Here is an 18,083-nt window from a genome sequence, read left to right as displayed (position 1 = left end):
GAGGAATTGTTAGCCTCACGCCCACCCCCCACCTGGGGGGCCACCCCTTGTCGAATGTCCGAGACTGCTTATTCGATATATGCGCAGGTACCCTCCATATCTGGAGGCCGTCTCCTCCATCCGCAACCCGAGGACGCGCCATGCCGTGGTGACATGGGGCCCACCTAACATGGCCATGCAGATATGTAATACTTTTATGCTCGTGAATTTATATGACCTACTTTCCTGTACTAGCGACTCCCCTCGACACTCCTCTGAGTGTCTAGAGCTGAGCCTTATCGGCTGTTAATCTTTTATATTCCTAGTGTAGTTTTATTTCATAATACATAAAAGTTCCTCCTAGTCCGCGAGTATTACGTTTGTGTTCTATAAAACTCACGGCGCTACAGCATAAACAAACCTATTGTGGCATTACTTGGCCTCTAAACGCATTTGTGCCCGTTAGATAGGCCGTGTTGTGTATCGGAAAATATGAAAGCACAACGCAATAATATACACTTTTCTCTTGATAGCTATTCCTGTTTGTGCACAATTTCCATAATAAAATGAAGAAACAATCGAAGAGTTTTCTATCTTCTGCGATATATCGCTCTGTAGCCCGGCGAAATACTTGCTGCCTACTTCATGATTGTATTTTGTTTGACCTACTCTTGAACCTTGAATGTAAGACGGCATGTTCCTCTCGAAACGTCGGTTGAGTCTCGCCGGGCTACGCGGCGTTATATCTCAGCAAACTTTCGTTTTACTATAGATAAAAGAAGGCAAATTTTACTTGTGCTTAACTAATTAAAAACTAGGTCATGAAGGCGTATGGGTGAGTGGATGAAGAGATCCACGTTTGCTTGATCTCGGCACTAGTTAAGAGTTGAGTGAGCAGCATCATGCCCCTGCCACTTTACCCCACAGAAAATGGCCCCAGTACTCATTTGATAGTAGTCTTGGTGAGCCCCATAGCCGGTCTGGACGACGTGGAGAACAGAAAACTTTTGACCTTACCAGGACTCGAACTCCAACCCCTCTGTCGTCCAGCCCGTAGCCAGTCGCTGTACCGAATACCCTATCCTGGCTCTTCGTTTGGCTTTTTTTTTTAAATCATTTATTAGCAATCTGAATTTGCATTCTATGAGCTAATTTGCTGTCATGTACAATCCATGTAATCCATCGATTACACCTCAGTTTTCCTGGAGATCGTTTGGCCAAGTTCGTCTTAGTCTTCTGTATTCTGTAGGTTGAAGGAGAGCTTCTATTGCGTTGTTGGGGTGAGATTCCAGTTTCTGCTAATGTTTTTGGATTCTGTCTGTGATTACGGTTCTTACATATGGGATCTTGAGGTCGGTGTGAAGAGTTTGGTTTGACACGTACCAAGGTGCGTCAACTATGGCTCTAAGGTATTTTGGATTGACTTCGCTGGATGATTGTTATGTTGGATTTGCTGGCGCATCCCCAGAGCTCAATGCCATATGTCCATATGGGTTTAATTATTGTTTTGTAGATCAGTAGTTTATTATCTATTGTTAGGTGAGATTTCCGACCTATTAGCCAATTTATTTCCTTGAACTTAATTTCGATTTGTTTTCTCTTCTTCGCTATATGGTGTTTCCAGTTTAATGTTGAGTCCAGGTGTAGTCCTAAGTATTTTACTACATCCTGTTGTTGAATGTTAACATGATTTAGATGTACTGAGGGGCAGTTTCCTTTCCTGAGAGTAAAAGTCACATGCGCCGATTTGCTTTCATTCACTTTGATTTTCCATCGGTGTAGCCATTTCTCCATTAGATTCAGATGTTCTTGTAAATTAGATGAAGCAATTACCGGGTCTTCTGACGTAGCGAAAATTGCTGTGTCGTCTGCGAACGTACCTATTTTTGTTAATTCGGTGGTCGGTATATCTTCGGTGTATAGCACGTAGAGGAGTGGACCCAAGATACTGCCCTGAGGAACTCCTGATTGTATGTTTCTTCGGTTGGATACTTCAGCGTTGATTTTTATTTTGAATTCTCTGTCTGTTAGGTACGACTGCAGTGTTGCGAAATATTTGGCCGATAGAATTCTTCTGATTTTGTAAAGCAGGCCTGGATGCCAAACTTTGTCAAATGCCTGACTTACGTCGAGGAAGGCAGCAGTGCAGTATTGTTTGTTTTCCATAGCTTGGTTGATTATATTAGCTATTCGGTGGCATTGTTGTACTGTGGAGTGTGCCTGTCGAAAGCCAAATTGGTGATTAGGGATCCAGTCATTTGGATTGGCGTCGTGATTAATTCTATTGAGGATAAGCTTTTCAAGAAGTTTCGATATTATGGGTAACAAGCTAATTGGACGGTAGCTTGTTACGTCAGTGTGATTTTTCCCAGGCTTTGGAATCATTATTATTTGTGCGATTTTTAATGGTTTGGGCCAGTAGCCATTCCTTAAGATGGAGTTGAATATGTACATGATTTTGAATATTCCCTTTTTTGGGAGTTCCTTTAGTAGTGTGGCTGTGATGAGATCAACTCCTGGCGTCTTTTTTGTATTTAGCCTGTAGATTTCTTCCCTTATTTCTTTCGGGTTGAAACGTTTTGGGTGTTCTTGATCCTGGATGGGTAAGTTGAGAATCTGGTCAACGCTTCGTTTGGCTATATTAATTTTATGTACATGTATGCCCCTTGGGTACCCCTTAGACTGAAAATAGAACATTTGTTTCCTCATACATACTAATTATTTAGTCGAGAAATCCCACTAGGAGTATGTAACAAGTTTAATCTACAGATTAGTATAGTGGCTGTTTTTACAGTTGTTTGACTGGCTTATTCGGCTGTTCTATTTAAGAAAATAGATTCTAGCCATAGAAAGGATAGTGCAGTAAACTCAACTGGACATTTTAATTAAGATTATGTATTTACAGAATGAGGCAGCTGTTACTGCATTCTCTTGTAATAATACAGCACATGTTTACACCAGAGCTTTAGATTAAACATCTCTTATGCAGAATTCCGTCTTCTTGGATGTGGCGCCGTGTAGATACTGTGTAAACTGCTCACGCTGTTTCCTCGCTCGCGGATTTTTATACCCTGAAGATGGAGGTGATTCGTTCCTCCGAAACGTTGGTTTGCAGAGTATCTGCACGGCGCCACATTCCAGAAGATAAAATTCTTCATAGTCACCGCCGTGACAACCTCAAATCTTACATGTTTTATGCACTTAAATCACTTTCTTGTGTGACTTGAAACCATATAGTTTGGTAGGTATGTAGGTCTGTGTGTCTGTCAAATAATAACATTGCACAAAACTATACGGCGTCACATGAACTCAACACTCATCGTCGTAAGAACCTCAAATACGAATGCAATACAGGCCTACACACTATATATGCTTTGTGTTATGTATAATTACTGCAGTTCCGTTTTGAGCCTGAATTAACGATGTTCCAAATTACCAGACGAACGGTCCCAAGTGTTGATCCTCATTCTGCCCAAATACGTGCAGACGTTGCTTTCGTCAGTACTGATTTTCTCGATTAGGCTTGCTAGCATGGTAAGCGTGAACCACGCAAGTCCGCATACAAGAGTAGTTGAGGAGTCTTGTTGAATAAGTCCCTGTGATTAACACACACATATAAGTTATCGGTTTTTAAACTTTGATAAATATAATCGGCAATACGCCATTTCTTGGCCACATTTGGCCATATTTGAACCACTATTGACGAGACAGTAGATTCGAACACAAATAGATTCTGAATTCAGATGAAATAAAATTCAAAGAGTCCTTTCTCCTGGGATATAATGCCGCGTAGTCCATCAAAAGTGGACTGACGTTTCGGAGGAATATGTAGCCTGCGTCTTCGGAATATTTTATTTAAGCATCCTGTTACATTTATATAGACCGCCTCTGTGGTCTAGTGGTCAGAGTTCCTGGCTACAGATCCAGAGGTGCCGGGTTCGATTCCCGGCGCTACAGATTTTCTGAGAAGTACTGGGTCTGAAACGGGGTCCACTCAGCCTCATGAGGATAATTGAGAAGCTAATTGAATGGAAAGTAGCCGCTCCGGTCAAGAAAACCGAGATTAACGGCTGTGGGGATCCGTTGCCCTGACCACGCGACAACCTGTCTATCCGCTAAACTTTGCCGACAAGCGGCGTTCGCTCGGTCGGTATAGTTCGCTTGTGGACTACAGACCACGATTTTTTTTTGCATAATGCGTTCTTCAGCACGTTACAATGTATTTTGTAAACATTTATTGTCTAGTCACCTTTCTTCCTCACTGCATGTTTCGGCCGTATAATATCTACACACAAGGACCACTTAACATAAGTAGTCTAGCAGTATGGAAAACCCTACAGGCAAGGGTGCATACATAACAACACCGATAATAACACTACATCGACATCCTTAACCGTACAAATAATACCCATAATACCGACGCCGCAAGGGGAGCGCTGCGCGAATAAGTCCAAAACGAGAAACACTCAACCAAATATCTCTTAAATAAATGGACGACACAATGTACAACATTAAGATGTAAAGTAATTTTATTTCAAGATTAATTTATTTTAATTTAGGAAATATCGCTTTCACGCGCGATGCGTAAATGTGACATACGTAAAGGGCAAGAATATTAGCAAGATAGACAACACCTGATGATGACCGTATCCTGCCGAAACATGTAGCGAGAAGAAGGGTAATTATATAATAAGTTGAATTTAAGACGGATATACGTGCACAAGAGCTGCATCTTCAGAACTGATGCCGATCCCTTACTTCGACATTGATTATTAATGAGACATGCCACTCCGAAACTTAGGGTTGACTTTTAACGGACTACACGGCGTTATATCCTAGGAGGTAGGACTCTTCACAATGACCGCTGTGAGGACCTGAAATATATATATTTTCGTGAATATTTAATATTCAGGTCAAATATGGATTCTTGTAGCATAACCAATTATTCATTTTAGCATTACTGAGATGAATCTTTATGTCTATAATACTGTGCATAATAGTTACGTAAAAGCGAGAGGCCAATGTGGGGAGTAGCAGAGAAGCCGTGCAGAATCGCGGGCAATAGTGCGAACGGAACGCGTGTGCCGTGGGTAGGGCGACTAGTACCCTCAGCAAGAGGCAGTGCAGAGTGACGTGTCCTGTGCACACACTTGTATCCTTACAGTATTGCCCCTTTCTCCTTCTCTCGTGACTGCGTTGCTGGCAGGCGACCCAAATCGGTTTATAATGCAAAAGTGACATACGTGTATATGAAAAGCTATTTCATGTTCTGACAACCGTTTAATGTAACAACGATTAAACGACATTAGAGCTGTCAGTACTAGAATATAAGGTAACGAGAACATAATGTAACGTGTTATATGTCGTCCACCGCTGAGCAACGGCTACAATGGAAATTGTCGAGTTCCCACAGCGACAAGTTGAATATCAACAGACCGTTGCCTAGCAAGAACCGTGGCAACGAGTTATCGAAACAGCGGGATAATGCGCTTCCGCGGTAACGAGTCAGTCTTATTTATAAGAGAGTCGCTATCGAAGGCAGTTGAAGCCTAGTATTCGCCGCGATATAGTGGAAGCAGTAATTGTGATCCTGCAAGTGATAGTAGTTGTAAAGTGTGAGTGTAGAAGCGGAGCACGGTAAATATTCGCTACATCCTTGACGGCCTGCGGTTATTTGTCACGTGACAGTATTAATAGGATTCCACAATAAATATGAAATTTAATAATTTCAGTAGAGTGTAACTTGAGAAGAAGTTAAGCGAATGCCGCATATTTTTCGGTACGAAACTGTCACTCATCAATGGAAAGATTTTTGCACCATGTTTGGTAAACAAAAATATGTATTAGTAAGAATGACGTAGCGGTAGCGTGGTTGGTTGAGGCATTATGCTACAAGCCGGAAGGTCACGGATTGGAGTCCCGATGAAGTCATTGTATTTTTCAATTAACCTAATCCTTCCAGAGGCGCTATGGCCCTGGGGTCGACTCAGCCTCTAACAGAAATGAGTACCAGGTATCTTCCTGGTGGGTAAAGGACGGCCGGTGAGTAAGGCTGACAAACTTATCGCCATCTGTGAAACGATTGTCTAGAAAATGTGGGAGCCTTGACGTCTCACAACCCTATGGGTCTTCACGGCCTGTTACAGGGATAGATTTACCTTTTTTATGTTTTTAATATGTAAGCAATTTTATTACTTCACTACAATTTATTTTATGAAATAATCCGGGGGAAAGACGGCGGCTTTCGATAATATATTTAATAACAATAGAATCTGAGGAAACCTAAGCTAGAAAACGCAACTTCTTCGTTTTTTAACAAGCAACTAATTTTATAAAGTGCTTCAGACAAAGCAAAGCTCAACTTTACACGGAATCAGGCGTGAGCAGCTTTCACCGAGAACTAGAGGACCGGCCTGATGTGGTCTGGAAGTGCAATGTGAACATGCTTTTCGTTTCCCTACGGTGTCACTCCGTCCTTTGCTGATCTGTTAATACAGAGCAGGCATGTCCAACGCGTCGATCGCGATCGACCGGTCGGTTGCGGGACGATTTTTGGTCGATCCCATAGGCCTATAAGGAAATTATACGTGAAAAGCATGTAAATTCACTTGTAATATATTCAGATTTTGAATGGAAAATACGTGTTAAAGTAGTCTGTACTTTCAATGTGACATTATGTGACATGTAATTTTTACCAATATTTTTGCTTAAAGCGAGGTACGGCGATAGGAGGGGGGTGGTAGATCACTGGCAGTTTTTACACTAAAAAATCCATCACATCCTGTTTGAAGTTGGACATGCCTGATATAGAGGATATGTACACCAGCTAGATGATGAAGCGATTGCAAGAGATTGGACAACGCTCTCGATGGCGTATATTATTATTATTATTATTATTATTAGTATTATTATAAGACCCGGGATAGCGCAGTTGATATAGCAACTGGCAACCTGCTGGACGATCAAGGNCAGGAATTTTCTCCTCTTCATATCGTCAAGACCGGCTCTGGGGCCCACCTAGCCTCCTAACCAATGAGTACTGGGGCTCTTTCTCAGAGGATAAAGCGGCCGAGGCGTGAAGCTGATCACTCACCTCAAACTATTGCCGAGGTAAAGAAAACGTGGGTCTAAACATCCACTCCTCTATACGTCTTAATAGCGAAGTGCTTAATTAATTAATCACAGGGACAGCGTTACCCATATTATTATTATTATTATTATTATTTTGGCAATTTTCTGAAAGTCGGTAAGTTTTATGAAAATATTTCTTACCCCAGCAACTTATATTCAAGATTTTTTTCTCGTTCACGACAGTACTCAGCAAGATACGCGAAATGATACGTCGAAGTGTTTGAGAAATACATGTTATAAAAGAAATTAACCTGGATCATATGGAAGCGACACATACCAGTTAAAGATAGCAATGTCATTCAAGTCTGCAACAAGCGAAAACGCTTCTCTCAGTTAAGTTTCGTTATACTATGTAGTAATTTTTTCTTTAGGCTGCGTCACCGGCTTCCCACCGCGGCGGCCGGAGTTCGAACCCGGGTCTGTTCAAGTGGAATTTGTGGTGGACAAAGTGGCGCTGGGGCAGGTTTTCTCCAAGTACTTCGGTTTTCCCTACTAATCTTAATTCCGCCAAATTCTCTATCATCATAATCACCTGGGACAAGTACAATATGTCAAACATTGGCCGACATGCCGAGTGGACCCAGCTGGACACCCCCCCCCACTATGCGGAAAAAAAAATTCTTTAAAATGGATTAAATTGACCTAAATTTATAAATGCTGATATTGATATAACAGATATGTCTTTGTCACTTTTCTTTGAAATCTTAGAGAGAACCCCAAAAATAATAGATAAGGCCCTTAAATAAAGCGGTAAATAAAATTAATTCAAGTAAATGTGAAGCACAAATATTAATAGTTGTGTATTAGAATTATCTTATATAAAGTTTAATTAATATCTAGTAAATTAATCAAAATATAAATTTTCGCACAAAACACATACTACGCAATCAGTAGACCATCGGACATTCTTGTAACACGCAATTATGAACGTCGTTTTATATAAAACATCAAAAATAAAAGAATATTTTAACTATACTCATAAAGTGAGAGTCTTTTTGGATGATGTCCAGATATTCCTAAATAAGCAAGGCTCGAACTAACATGTGGCATACAGTTAACAGTGCCAATGCATTTGCGTGAAATTCTTAGTGAGTGTGCATATAAATTGGACTCGGCCAGGCGTTGTGCAGCGAAACAATGGAAAGCGCCGTGTCCACGGAACATGCCTTCAGCTTCACACTGACATGGGCCTACTCACCGCCTGGGCTTCCTTCCTGCCATCTACCGCCATGACATGTACTTCTGCTTTTCGTGTGATCTAAGAAAGGCTTCGTTTCATCGAATGTTATACATTCAGCATGGCGCAAAGGATCTGATTGTCTACCGCCATTTGGATCGTCCATCTAGAAATATTCAGAACAAAGTTGGCATCTTGTGCCCGTTGTGTTTGACATCACTTTCCATTATAGTGTGATGTTTCGTGCTCTCGTTCTGTGCAAGTGTTTGAATAAATTAACGCTACTTAAATCAGTCACATCCTTAGAAGGGTCCTATGGTAATCTGTTCATTTATTTTCTCGATCTTAACTTTCTCGCTTATTGCTTGAATGTGTGTAAGTTTAGTGAAGTTCTGAGCCTGGCCGCGTCTGCTGTTCGTTTGTTTCTGTCACCACTGAACATGTTTTACTGACACAATATATGACATTTTTCTTCAAGTGTGTCCCACCAATGGAGGAATTACCAAATCGCCTACATATTTAAACTGACTTACATGTTCTTACTGGTTACCATTTAACAATAAGTGTAAGGGTACACAAGAAGTGTAATGTGATTCTAAATTATTGTCGGGGTTTCCATGGCCTATAAATTTCTAATCGAAAGCAACAGAATATAACTGCTTATGGAATATGGAATTTTAATTGAAAAAGTTTTATTTGACAACGCTGTACTCGCCGCATTGATATATGGGAGGAAATATGACGTCATATCTCAAAATTTATTTCGTTGTTTCCGGGTTGAAAAATATAGGCCACAGAAACCCCGACAATAATTTAGAATCACCTCGCATGAACGTAGTCTATAGCTACAAAATTTTGAGACATATCCGGCCTCTAGGAGTGGGAATGTTGACGACTACTTATGTTAAGGCAATTAATCTGAAAGCAACCTAACATCACTCAACCTAACCTGGCACTTTGATCATGGACTATGGATGTTAGGAGCGATTATTTTAGCAACAGACTTCCTGAGTGTTGGCCTGAATGACATTACTGTTTTAAATAAAATATTGTGGCCGTCAGTGAACTAGAGCAAAATTAAAGAATAGCGGCGGCTGAGTGAATGTTTATCGTACCAAGAGAAACCGAGATATCATAGAGGGTTGTCGCAAAATCTTCACTTGAACTTAATCGTCATGCATTCCAGTGCCGAAAATCAGCTGTGCGTTCTTGAGACTTGACAGAGCCGTGCGCATGCCTACCATTCTCTGTCTGTTCACACGAAATTATTGAAACCAGTGAAATTCTAGTTAAAGCCGTGCCATATCTCAGGCGTTAAGTCGCCGGCTTCCCACCGCAGCGGCCCGAGTTCGAGCCAAGGTCAATTCATGTGGGATTTGCGGTGGACAAAGTAGTACTGGGGCAAGTTTTCTCCGAATACTTCTGTTTCCCCTACCAATTCTCATTCCACCGATTACTCCACATTCATCATCATCTATCATCCGTGGCTGGTACAATAGGCCAATTAGTGGCCAACGTACTAAGTGGACTCAGTCTTACCCCACCCCAAAGAAATGAGAAAAAAAAATCTTATGCTTCGGTACTTGGTCTTCCATTCTGAAGACACATCACGTCTTACTAAAATTAAACGATATTTTAACAAGAAACAGTTCTGAAAGATGAGAGAGAAAGCGGATAGTACGAATATAATGAAGCTGAGAGAAGCTGATTGGAGTATATGTCGCTGCGTGAGAAGTATCCACACACTCCCTCCTTAGAATATCAGAATACCAATTTTGAAGGACATTGTCCCCGTCTGTACTTTGTCTCGTCCCTTGATTGGCCCAGCGAGGCAGCCGTAAGTGACAGTCACCTGCAGGCCGATGGGGCCGTTCATATCAACCATGGGGCAGCTGGATCTGTGCTGTTGCTGGAACTTGGGCTGATACGGTTCCAACATACGGATTTTCCCCCATCGGTTAAAAAACAGTGCGATGGCGGCTATCCACAGAACCAGTACCAGCAGAACTATTAGGGCTTCTTCAGCTCGAACGATAATGGGAGATGATCCCCCCGCCCCCAACGGGGGCGGTGAAACAGAAGGCGGAGTTGGAAGTGTGGGAGCCACTACAGGTGACCGGGAACGGGGTCCAGTCTCAGCGTGCTCCGGGAATTCCGTTGTACTGAAGTTTAGCATCAGCTTCTGCGGAAAAATTCCTGTCGAGAAAACAAACAAGTCACAAGTTAATATACCAGAAAGAGTTTCCTGGAAGTCTAGCGCATAATTAACTGTGGTAACAGGAATGTACGAAATTGGATATGATGGCATTCTTAGGGCATATTGTATCGGCGTTTTTATTACACACTACCAATATCTTTGTAAGATTTGAGGTTTTCACGGCGGTGATTATGAAGAATGCCGTCTTCTGGGATGTGGCGTCGTGTAGATCTTGTGTGAACCTACGTTTCGGAGGAAATTATCGTCCCAATTTTCAAGGTAGAAAAATCCACGAGCGAGGAATTAGCGTGAGCAGGTTACTGGTGGTTGAACAAGAAATAGTAAGACGACTTCATACTGTTTTGAATTGCTAGTTTCTACATTGAGACCCGTTGCCAGGAGACGACTAGTGAAGACGGAGAACCCAAATGCTTGTGCAACGGTGAAATGTAAAATGTGTAAATCAGCGATAGTGCTGTATTGCCTATAATGACTGTAATTAAGAGAGGTTGTAACCAAGGTGCCAGTAAATCCAATCATCCGAACTAGAATCCGTCATTCTTGTCACGCGTACCACCCTACGCGTGACAATATTTTATGTGTCTTGGTAGACAGCGACCTGTGTGACTGTTGGCCAGAGTAGCTTTACAGAAAAACTGCTGTGAATAAAAGAAATAAATTCAGGAATCAGAAAGAAATAAACAAGGAATAAGAAGGAAAACTGAAAGAAAACTCATCTAATAAGAGTGACTGATAAATAATAAAAAAAGAAACACATTATAAGACTGGTTGCAAGAGCGTAATTCTTACCTCTATTCTATCTGTGTTTTAAGTTTAAAAATGACATATTCATAACTATATAAATTTTCTCACAAATTTGCACACTCGCTTACATTGTGTTAAGTGGAAAAAATTAAACTGAGATAATTTATTAAAATTAAAATTATACTACTAATGCTTCTTAGGAGCCAGGGTAGCGTAGTTAGTACGGCGACGGGCTATGGGCTGGACGACTGAGGGGTCGGAGTTCGAGTCTCGGTAAGGTCAAGAATTGTATCCTCCACGTTGTCCAGACCTGCTCTGGGGTCCACCCAACCTCCTATCCAGTGGGTACCGAAGGCTCTCTCCCGGGGGTAAAGCGGCCGAGGCGTGAAGTTGACCACTCACCTCCAGCTAGTGCCGAGGTCAAGAAAATGTGGATATGTACACCCACTTTCCTATCAGCTTTTAATGCGTAGTGGTTAATTCGTTGAACACAGGGAAATTTTTACCGTCTATCCTTGTTAATGCTTATTTTCTCGCAGGCCACGATTCACGTGAACAGCGCCACTAGTTCATCCGCGCTGCCATCTACTGGCTACTGTCGAATTAAAAGATATTAACAGCGTCCTCATCGTGCAGTAACTGTTCCCGCGGGTTTGTTTGGTCGTGGTGTCAGGTTTAGAGGTTATGTACGACGTGAGTTATTGTGTTTGCAACTGCCTGCGTGTGTGTGTGTATGTGTGTCTACTTGTGCTTGGCATAACATGATATTAGCCCTTAGGCATGTGAGTTTGCTTCCACGTCAAGTGGTGTTTGTTCGTAATGGTAAAAAATAATCTAGTTGTCAAATGTGGAACTGTGTACCTTCACTTTGTATGAGTGAGATTTATTGCCTCGTGACATTCCATCAGCACTCACTTACTTCTCAGGGTAAGTCAATCTAATTTGCGTTACAAATCTCTTAATGCATCCATGTCTTTATGTTGTTTCCAGCTTTTTCATGGCTTTACTGTTTTAGTCCTCATATTTTGTAAGCAATCGAGTCTATAACTTCTGGTTGTTTGTTAGTTTGTCCCTCCATTAATACGTCTGGACCCACTCCAAGGGAGTGAGAATAGGAGAGTAGGACAGTAACACCCTGTTGACCAACAATAATATTAAAAACATTATATTTCCAATAGATAATATAAATCAACTTTTTATCTTCTCATCTGCTTTCTAAAACCATACAAATCAGAATACACAAAACTATAATTTTGTCTATGTTTCTGTGTGGGTGTGAAACTTGGTCTCTTGACTTTAAGGCAGAAACATATAGTGAAGTTATTTGAGAACAGGGTGTTGAGGAGAATATTTGGACCGTAGAGGGATGTAGTGACAGTGCATAATGAGGAGCTTCATAACTTGTACTCTTCTCCAAGTATAATTAGAATTATCAAGTCAAGGAGGATGAGATGGGCAGGGCATGTAGAGGGAGAGAAAGGGAATGCATATAAGATATTGGTGGGAAAGCCAGAAGGAAAGAGACCACTGTAAAGACCAAGATGTAGATGGGTGGACAATATTAAAATGGATCTTAGAGAGATAGAATGGAATGGTATGGATTGGATTGATCTGGTTCAAGATAGGGACCGGTGGAGGGCTCTTGTGAAAACAGTAATGGGCCTTGAGTTCCATAAAGTGCTGGGAAATTCTTGAGTAGCTGCAGAATTGGCGGCTTTTCAAGAAGGGCTCAGCTCCATGAGTGAGTGAGTGAATACAAATTAAATGAATTGGAAGAGAATTTGNTCTTTTTTCTTTTACATACCAGACGATGGATGAAGTCCAAAATAAGCCAAAAGAAGTACAAAATATTTGATGTATAATGGAAAAAGGACATTGTTCCAAAATTATGAAGGGTATTCATTTTGTACGATCTGACTGAATAGAATGTATACATGTTTGTATGGTAACATGCAGTAAACTGATGACTCTTGGACAATGATAAGGGAGAGAAAGGGATAGAAGATGTCCAAAGACTCAACTTCTTCTCATCAGTCAAAAGTGTTGAAGCGAATGGATAGAGCATGGTGTGCTTAATTGCAAGACGATGTCAGATACAATATCAGGCTGGCGTTAATGGCGTGGGTTTCTCGCAGGGTTTCACAGTCCGTCACTAAATATTGGAGTAGCGCTAGGGAAAGGTCATGCCTAGTTTCTCTGCACGCCTACACAAATAGGTCTCTTCATATTCACAGCCAGTTAAATCTTAAACACATCTCTTCTGACATTTGGGGGACATAAGTGAAATTGGGACGAAAATATTAAAATTTAATTTACAGATACGTGCTGCCGATCACAGTTGCCTTCGCCCGCTCGAACACTAGGATTTAAGATCGAACGCCATTCGAAACATGGTTTCATGTCTGCATAATTTCTGTGCTTGTTTCGTCCTGTGTATGTAACGGCCTTGCGAAGGGCTGTTTTCTTTTATGTTCATGGAGTCCTACCATAAACAGTTCTTTCTTCTGGGATATAATGATGTCAGTTGAAAGTCAATTGTCGATTCGGAGAAACATACCTCTGTCTTCAAAAGCTCTTCATAACTGTCGCTATGAGAACCTCAAATCCCATACAGTCCTACCATAGTTTCATAATTAATTCTGAATCAGAACAGACCAAGAGGCCTAATCCGTCAAAGAAGAAGAAGAAATACATCATTCTTTTAATGCCATCAACCTGTACATACTTCTTTGGATGGTATTACAAGGATTGCACATATGAACCACAAAATTATTCTAAAATCAAAGAATAAGCATGTAAGATTTGAAGTCTTCAGACCGCCTCTGTGGTCTAGTGGTCAGAGTTCCTGCCTGCAGATCTAGAGGTCCGGGATCGATTCCCGGCGTTACCAGATTTTCTGAGAAGTAGTGGGTCTGGAACGGGGTCCACTCAGCCTCGTGAGAATAATTGAGGAGGTACTTGCATGGAAAAGTAGCGGCTATGTTCTAGAAATTAACGGCCGTGGGGATTCGTTGCACTGACCACGCGACACCCTCTATCCGCTAAAGTTGGCACTAACTTTAGTTTTTGTTTGAGGTCTTCATGGCGGTGACTGTAGAGAATGCCGTCCTCTGGGATGTGGCGCCGTATATATACTGTGTAAACCGAAGTTTCGGAGGAACGTATCGCCTCCATTTTCAGGGTATAAAATTCCGCGAGCGAGGAATCAGCGTGAGCTCGCGGATTCTCATACCCTGAAAATGGAGGCGATACTTTCCTCCGAAACGTCGGTTTACACAATATCTACAGGGCGCCACACTCCAGATAACGTTATTGTTCAAAGAATAAATATGCTGCGAAGATGTAAACTCGAATCATAGTGCTCAGTATAGGGTCTAATGTGTGAGTTTTTCTGAATACAATGATGATCTTGTGATTGAATGGAAGCGGGGAGCATTTGACCAGCTTCGGCATGAGAGAATATGATTCTGAAGTCTTGTAGTTGCAATTTTAATTAGATGAACCCTTGTGCTCACTTCTGCCGCTGTGGCCATCGGTATTTCCGGTGGCTGCTCTGTGGTAGCTAGGACTCCCATGTGAAGCCCCGGTAGATTCCAGCTTGGTTGCCTCACTCAGAACTGCCGTTGTTCAAACCACACGGCTGCGGACAGACATCACAAGGCGTCAAGGTTAACTGCGAGACCTATACAGCGCACGAAACAATTACAGAAACTGGCTGCGATGTTATATGAGTTTGGTGGTCAGGCCTTTGAGATGGATTCAGTTGGGAAGAGAGGAAAATGTGCTTTGTGTAGGGATATAAGGTTTGCAGTGTTCACAGGGGTGAAGATTGTGGTCTTGTGCGACATGATACCTTGCAGTGTAGTAAGATTTTATCAACCACTTCAAACTAGAGTATAAAGGCAGTGTTGTTCTCCTAAGCGTGTGTAACCATCTTCCAGACTACATCATATCACAGCTCAGAAGACCACAATATAAAAAGGAAGCTTCGTAATTTGTGATTGCCTAATATGCCAACGACCGTTAAATTAAGGAGATTCCGATGATAGCTTGGGACGACAAACGTAAAAGGAAATAAATTTGTCCCTATGCTTAATTAAGCACCACACAATTAAGACGCACAGGGAAGTGGGGATATAGCTCCACTATTCTTGACCTTGGCACTAGTTCGAGGTGAGTGGTCAGCTTCATACCAGACCGCTTTATCACCGGAGAAAGCCTACGGTAGACGTTGCATAGGATGACAAGCGGGCCTCAAATTTTCGCAATGTTGTAACTGGGAATATTCCTTGAAATTGTGGCTTGGAAGACCGAGATATTAATTGGAGAATAAGATTAAACTCGATTACAAGAATACTCATATAGACTGTGGCAGTGCATACGAGGTATAGCCAATTCACTGATTTAGTGATGACNGTCGTTCATGAGAATCTTTAAATTGCCCATATTTTTTTTCCTTGGCACTACAGCCTCAGTGGGCCTAGGCCTACCTCCATGAACTTCTCCGTTCACTTCGGGTTTTCTAGATCTTACACGTTCGGTAGGACTCCTTGGACGGGTGATCAGCTCGTCGCAAGGCCTCTACCCGTAGACAAACGTGCACAAACATCCATGCCCTGAGTGGGATTCGAACCCACGATCCCGGTTTCCAAGCGAGCGAAGACAGTACATGCCTTAGACCGCTCGGCTACCGTGACCGGCAAATTGCCCATATACACAACAAAATCGCCGCATGTTGTCAAATCGAAAGTTCTTTAACGTTTTTACAGAAGTCCGCCAGCGTTCCGCTGTTCTCAGCCACACTGGCGCCATTATTGGTAGAATGTTTGCCAAGACAACCCTTCCGAGAACATCTGTGTAGGCCTATATCTTCTGCAGTAATGAACGAGTTGGTATGTGAAGTATTCTCGCTTCTGGGTTATAACGCCGTGTAGTCCGCTTACAGTCAACCGACGTTTCCGCATTCCGTTCTTCGATGTCTCCTAAAATCCAAGGGTCATATCCAAACTGACCTATCTCATTTAAAGTTGGGAGCAGCCTACTGCTTGAATTCCGGATACATTTTTTTATTTATTTCATGTCCTAATCAAAGTATCTCGTTAATATTGTAACAGAGCACCGAGCTGGTCGGCGAGATGGTAAAGCTCTAGACTCGTTTTCGGGATGTTAGGTTCAATCTCGACTCAGGTACTGGCTAACATGACTGAGGAGTTTCGTAGTTTTCTTCAGTTTCTCTAGGCATATTCGGAGATAATGCATCGATTATGCCATGACCGTTTACTTCTAAATCCTTTTCAATTCATCGCAAATCCTACCATTCTACCCTATATGGTATGAATCAGCGATTCTTAAGTGCAGCCATTTTAATTTCTCTTGCGGCCACCAACTATTTTCATGATCAAAGTAAGATTTTTTGTTAAAACCCGCCTTTCTAACTTGAGACGAATTTTCTTCTTATTTTTTTTTCTGTAAATACATTTACTGTGTCTATGCTAGTGTTGTGGGTCTGTGCTAAATGGGCACAGCATTCTTGTTCTCTTGAGACGTAGATACCGCAATGAAAGCCTTCAACTTGCCCTTCGCTGTACTGCAGAAGAATGTCCAGTGCGCTTGTTCCACTTATGAAGCCGCTGCATCTTACGGCAGTCAAATTTTCCTCACGCTGTGATTTATATTGTAAACTTATGTCTTCTGGATTACTGGGTCCTTGGACTTTGTTATTCTTCTGGAATTCTAAAGAATACAAGTTCCGGAAACTCTGTTTCCGTCCGCAACTTAGAGGGTTGGAAACACCCACTCTATTGGGTCCGTTAAAAAGAGCTAACCCTAAATACTGAATCTAGTTAGGAATTAATACAAAGTTATAAATTTTATACGTAACTGCCAAAGAGGGTGCGGAACATCACCCTTGCTCCGAAAGGGAATCGAACCCGCGATTCATATATGTTGGCCACCTAAGACAATAGTCACAAAGACTGACACAGCTTAATTAATGACACTTGGTTTTCTCAAGTGTCATGCGCGATTGCATTGTGTTGTCTCAGATCACTTAATTACAGCAGTATTTGTAAGTTAACATGATTTTAATTCTGTGGTTCATCTTGGAATTTCATTTCAGTAGCTAACGATTCTACACGTAAATAGCCGGTCACGATAGCCGACCGGTCTTAGGCATGTACTGTCTTCGCTCGCTTGGAAACCAGGATCGTGGGTTCGAATCCTACTCAGGGCATGGATGTTTAGTTTGTGTGTGTGCGTTTTTCTGTGTTTGTGTACAGGTAGAGGCCTTGCGACGAGCTGATCACCCGCCCGAGGAGTCCTACCGAATGTGTAAGTTTCAGAAAAACCGAAGTGAACGGAGAAGTTCATGAAGGTAGGCCTAGGCCCACTGGGGCTGTAGTGCCAAGGGGAAAAAAAACGATTCTAAATGAATGGATGATTTTCCTAGTCATGCATAACGGTACAGTCTTCTTCATTTTTTGGCAGTTAAATGGAGTCCTGCGCTATGTGACTCGGATTAGTTCACGTGGAATGGCTGTGTAAGCTGCCTCACTCGGTCAGCACTAGAAGTTACTTGCTTACGTAGAATCATGTCTTATCAAAGACCGTACTAAATGAAATGTTTTGATGACTGAGAAATATATCCGAATAAGTTCAACTATGCACATTCTATCGTTTCATCAGTATACAATATGGTAAGGTAAAGAGAAGGTTGTCCCTGTGCTCAACGAATTGAGCACTACGCCATGAAGGCGTATGGGGGAGTGGATTTTTAGATTCACATTTTTTTGACCTCGGCACAAGCTGGAGGTGACTGGTCAGCTTCAATCAATA

The 18,083-nt window shown here is 41.9% G+C and overlaps 1 protein-coding gene and 1 long non-coding RNA gene across 3 annotated transcripts in view; one reads left to right on the top strand and one right to left on the bottom strand.

The window, feature by feature from the left end:
• Nucleotides 1-18,083, top strand: part of LOC111865726 — a 200,295-nt gene that overhangs the window by 77,128 nt on the left and 105,084 nt on the right. The gene's annotated exons all lie outside the window — the stretch shown is intronic.
• LOC111865724 overlaps nucleotides 1-18,083 on the bottom strand; it is an 88,553-nt gene that overhangs the window by 3,604 nt on the left and 66,866 nt on the right. The window contains exons 2-4 of one of the 2 annotated variants that reach the window (XM_023853964.2): nucleotides 14,765-14,889; nucleotides 10,140-10,483; nucleotides 3,416-3,575 (exon numbers count right to left, since the gene is read on the bottom strand). In XM_023853964.2, coding sequence (XP_023709732.1) covers nucleotides 3,416-3,575; nucleotides 10,140-10,463 — 484 coding nt within the window. In that variant the 5' untranslated portion in view covers nucleotides 10,464-10,483; nucleotides 14,765-14,889. The remainder of the gene's footprint in view (nucleotides 1-3,415; nucleotides 3,576-10,139; nucleotides 10,484-14,764; nucleotides 14,890-18,083) is intronic. The other variant, XM_033751941.1, reaches the window with a different exon arrangement.

Source organism: Cryptotermes secundus, unplaced genomic scaffold, assembly GCF_002891405.2.
Source record: "Cryptotermes secundus unplaced genomic scaffold, Csec_1.0 scaffold150, whole genome shotgun sequence".
Taxonomy (NCBI): Eukaryota; Metazoa; Arthropoda; class Insecta; order Blattodea; family Kalotermitidae; genus Cryptotermes; species Cryptotermes secundus.
Note: the sequence above shows the minus strand (reverse complement) of the source record. Positions and strands in the feature narration are given on the sequence as shown.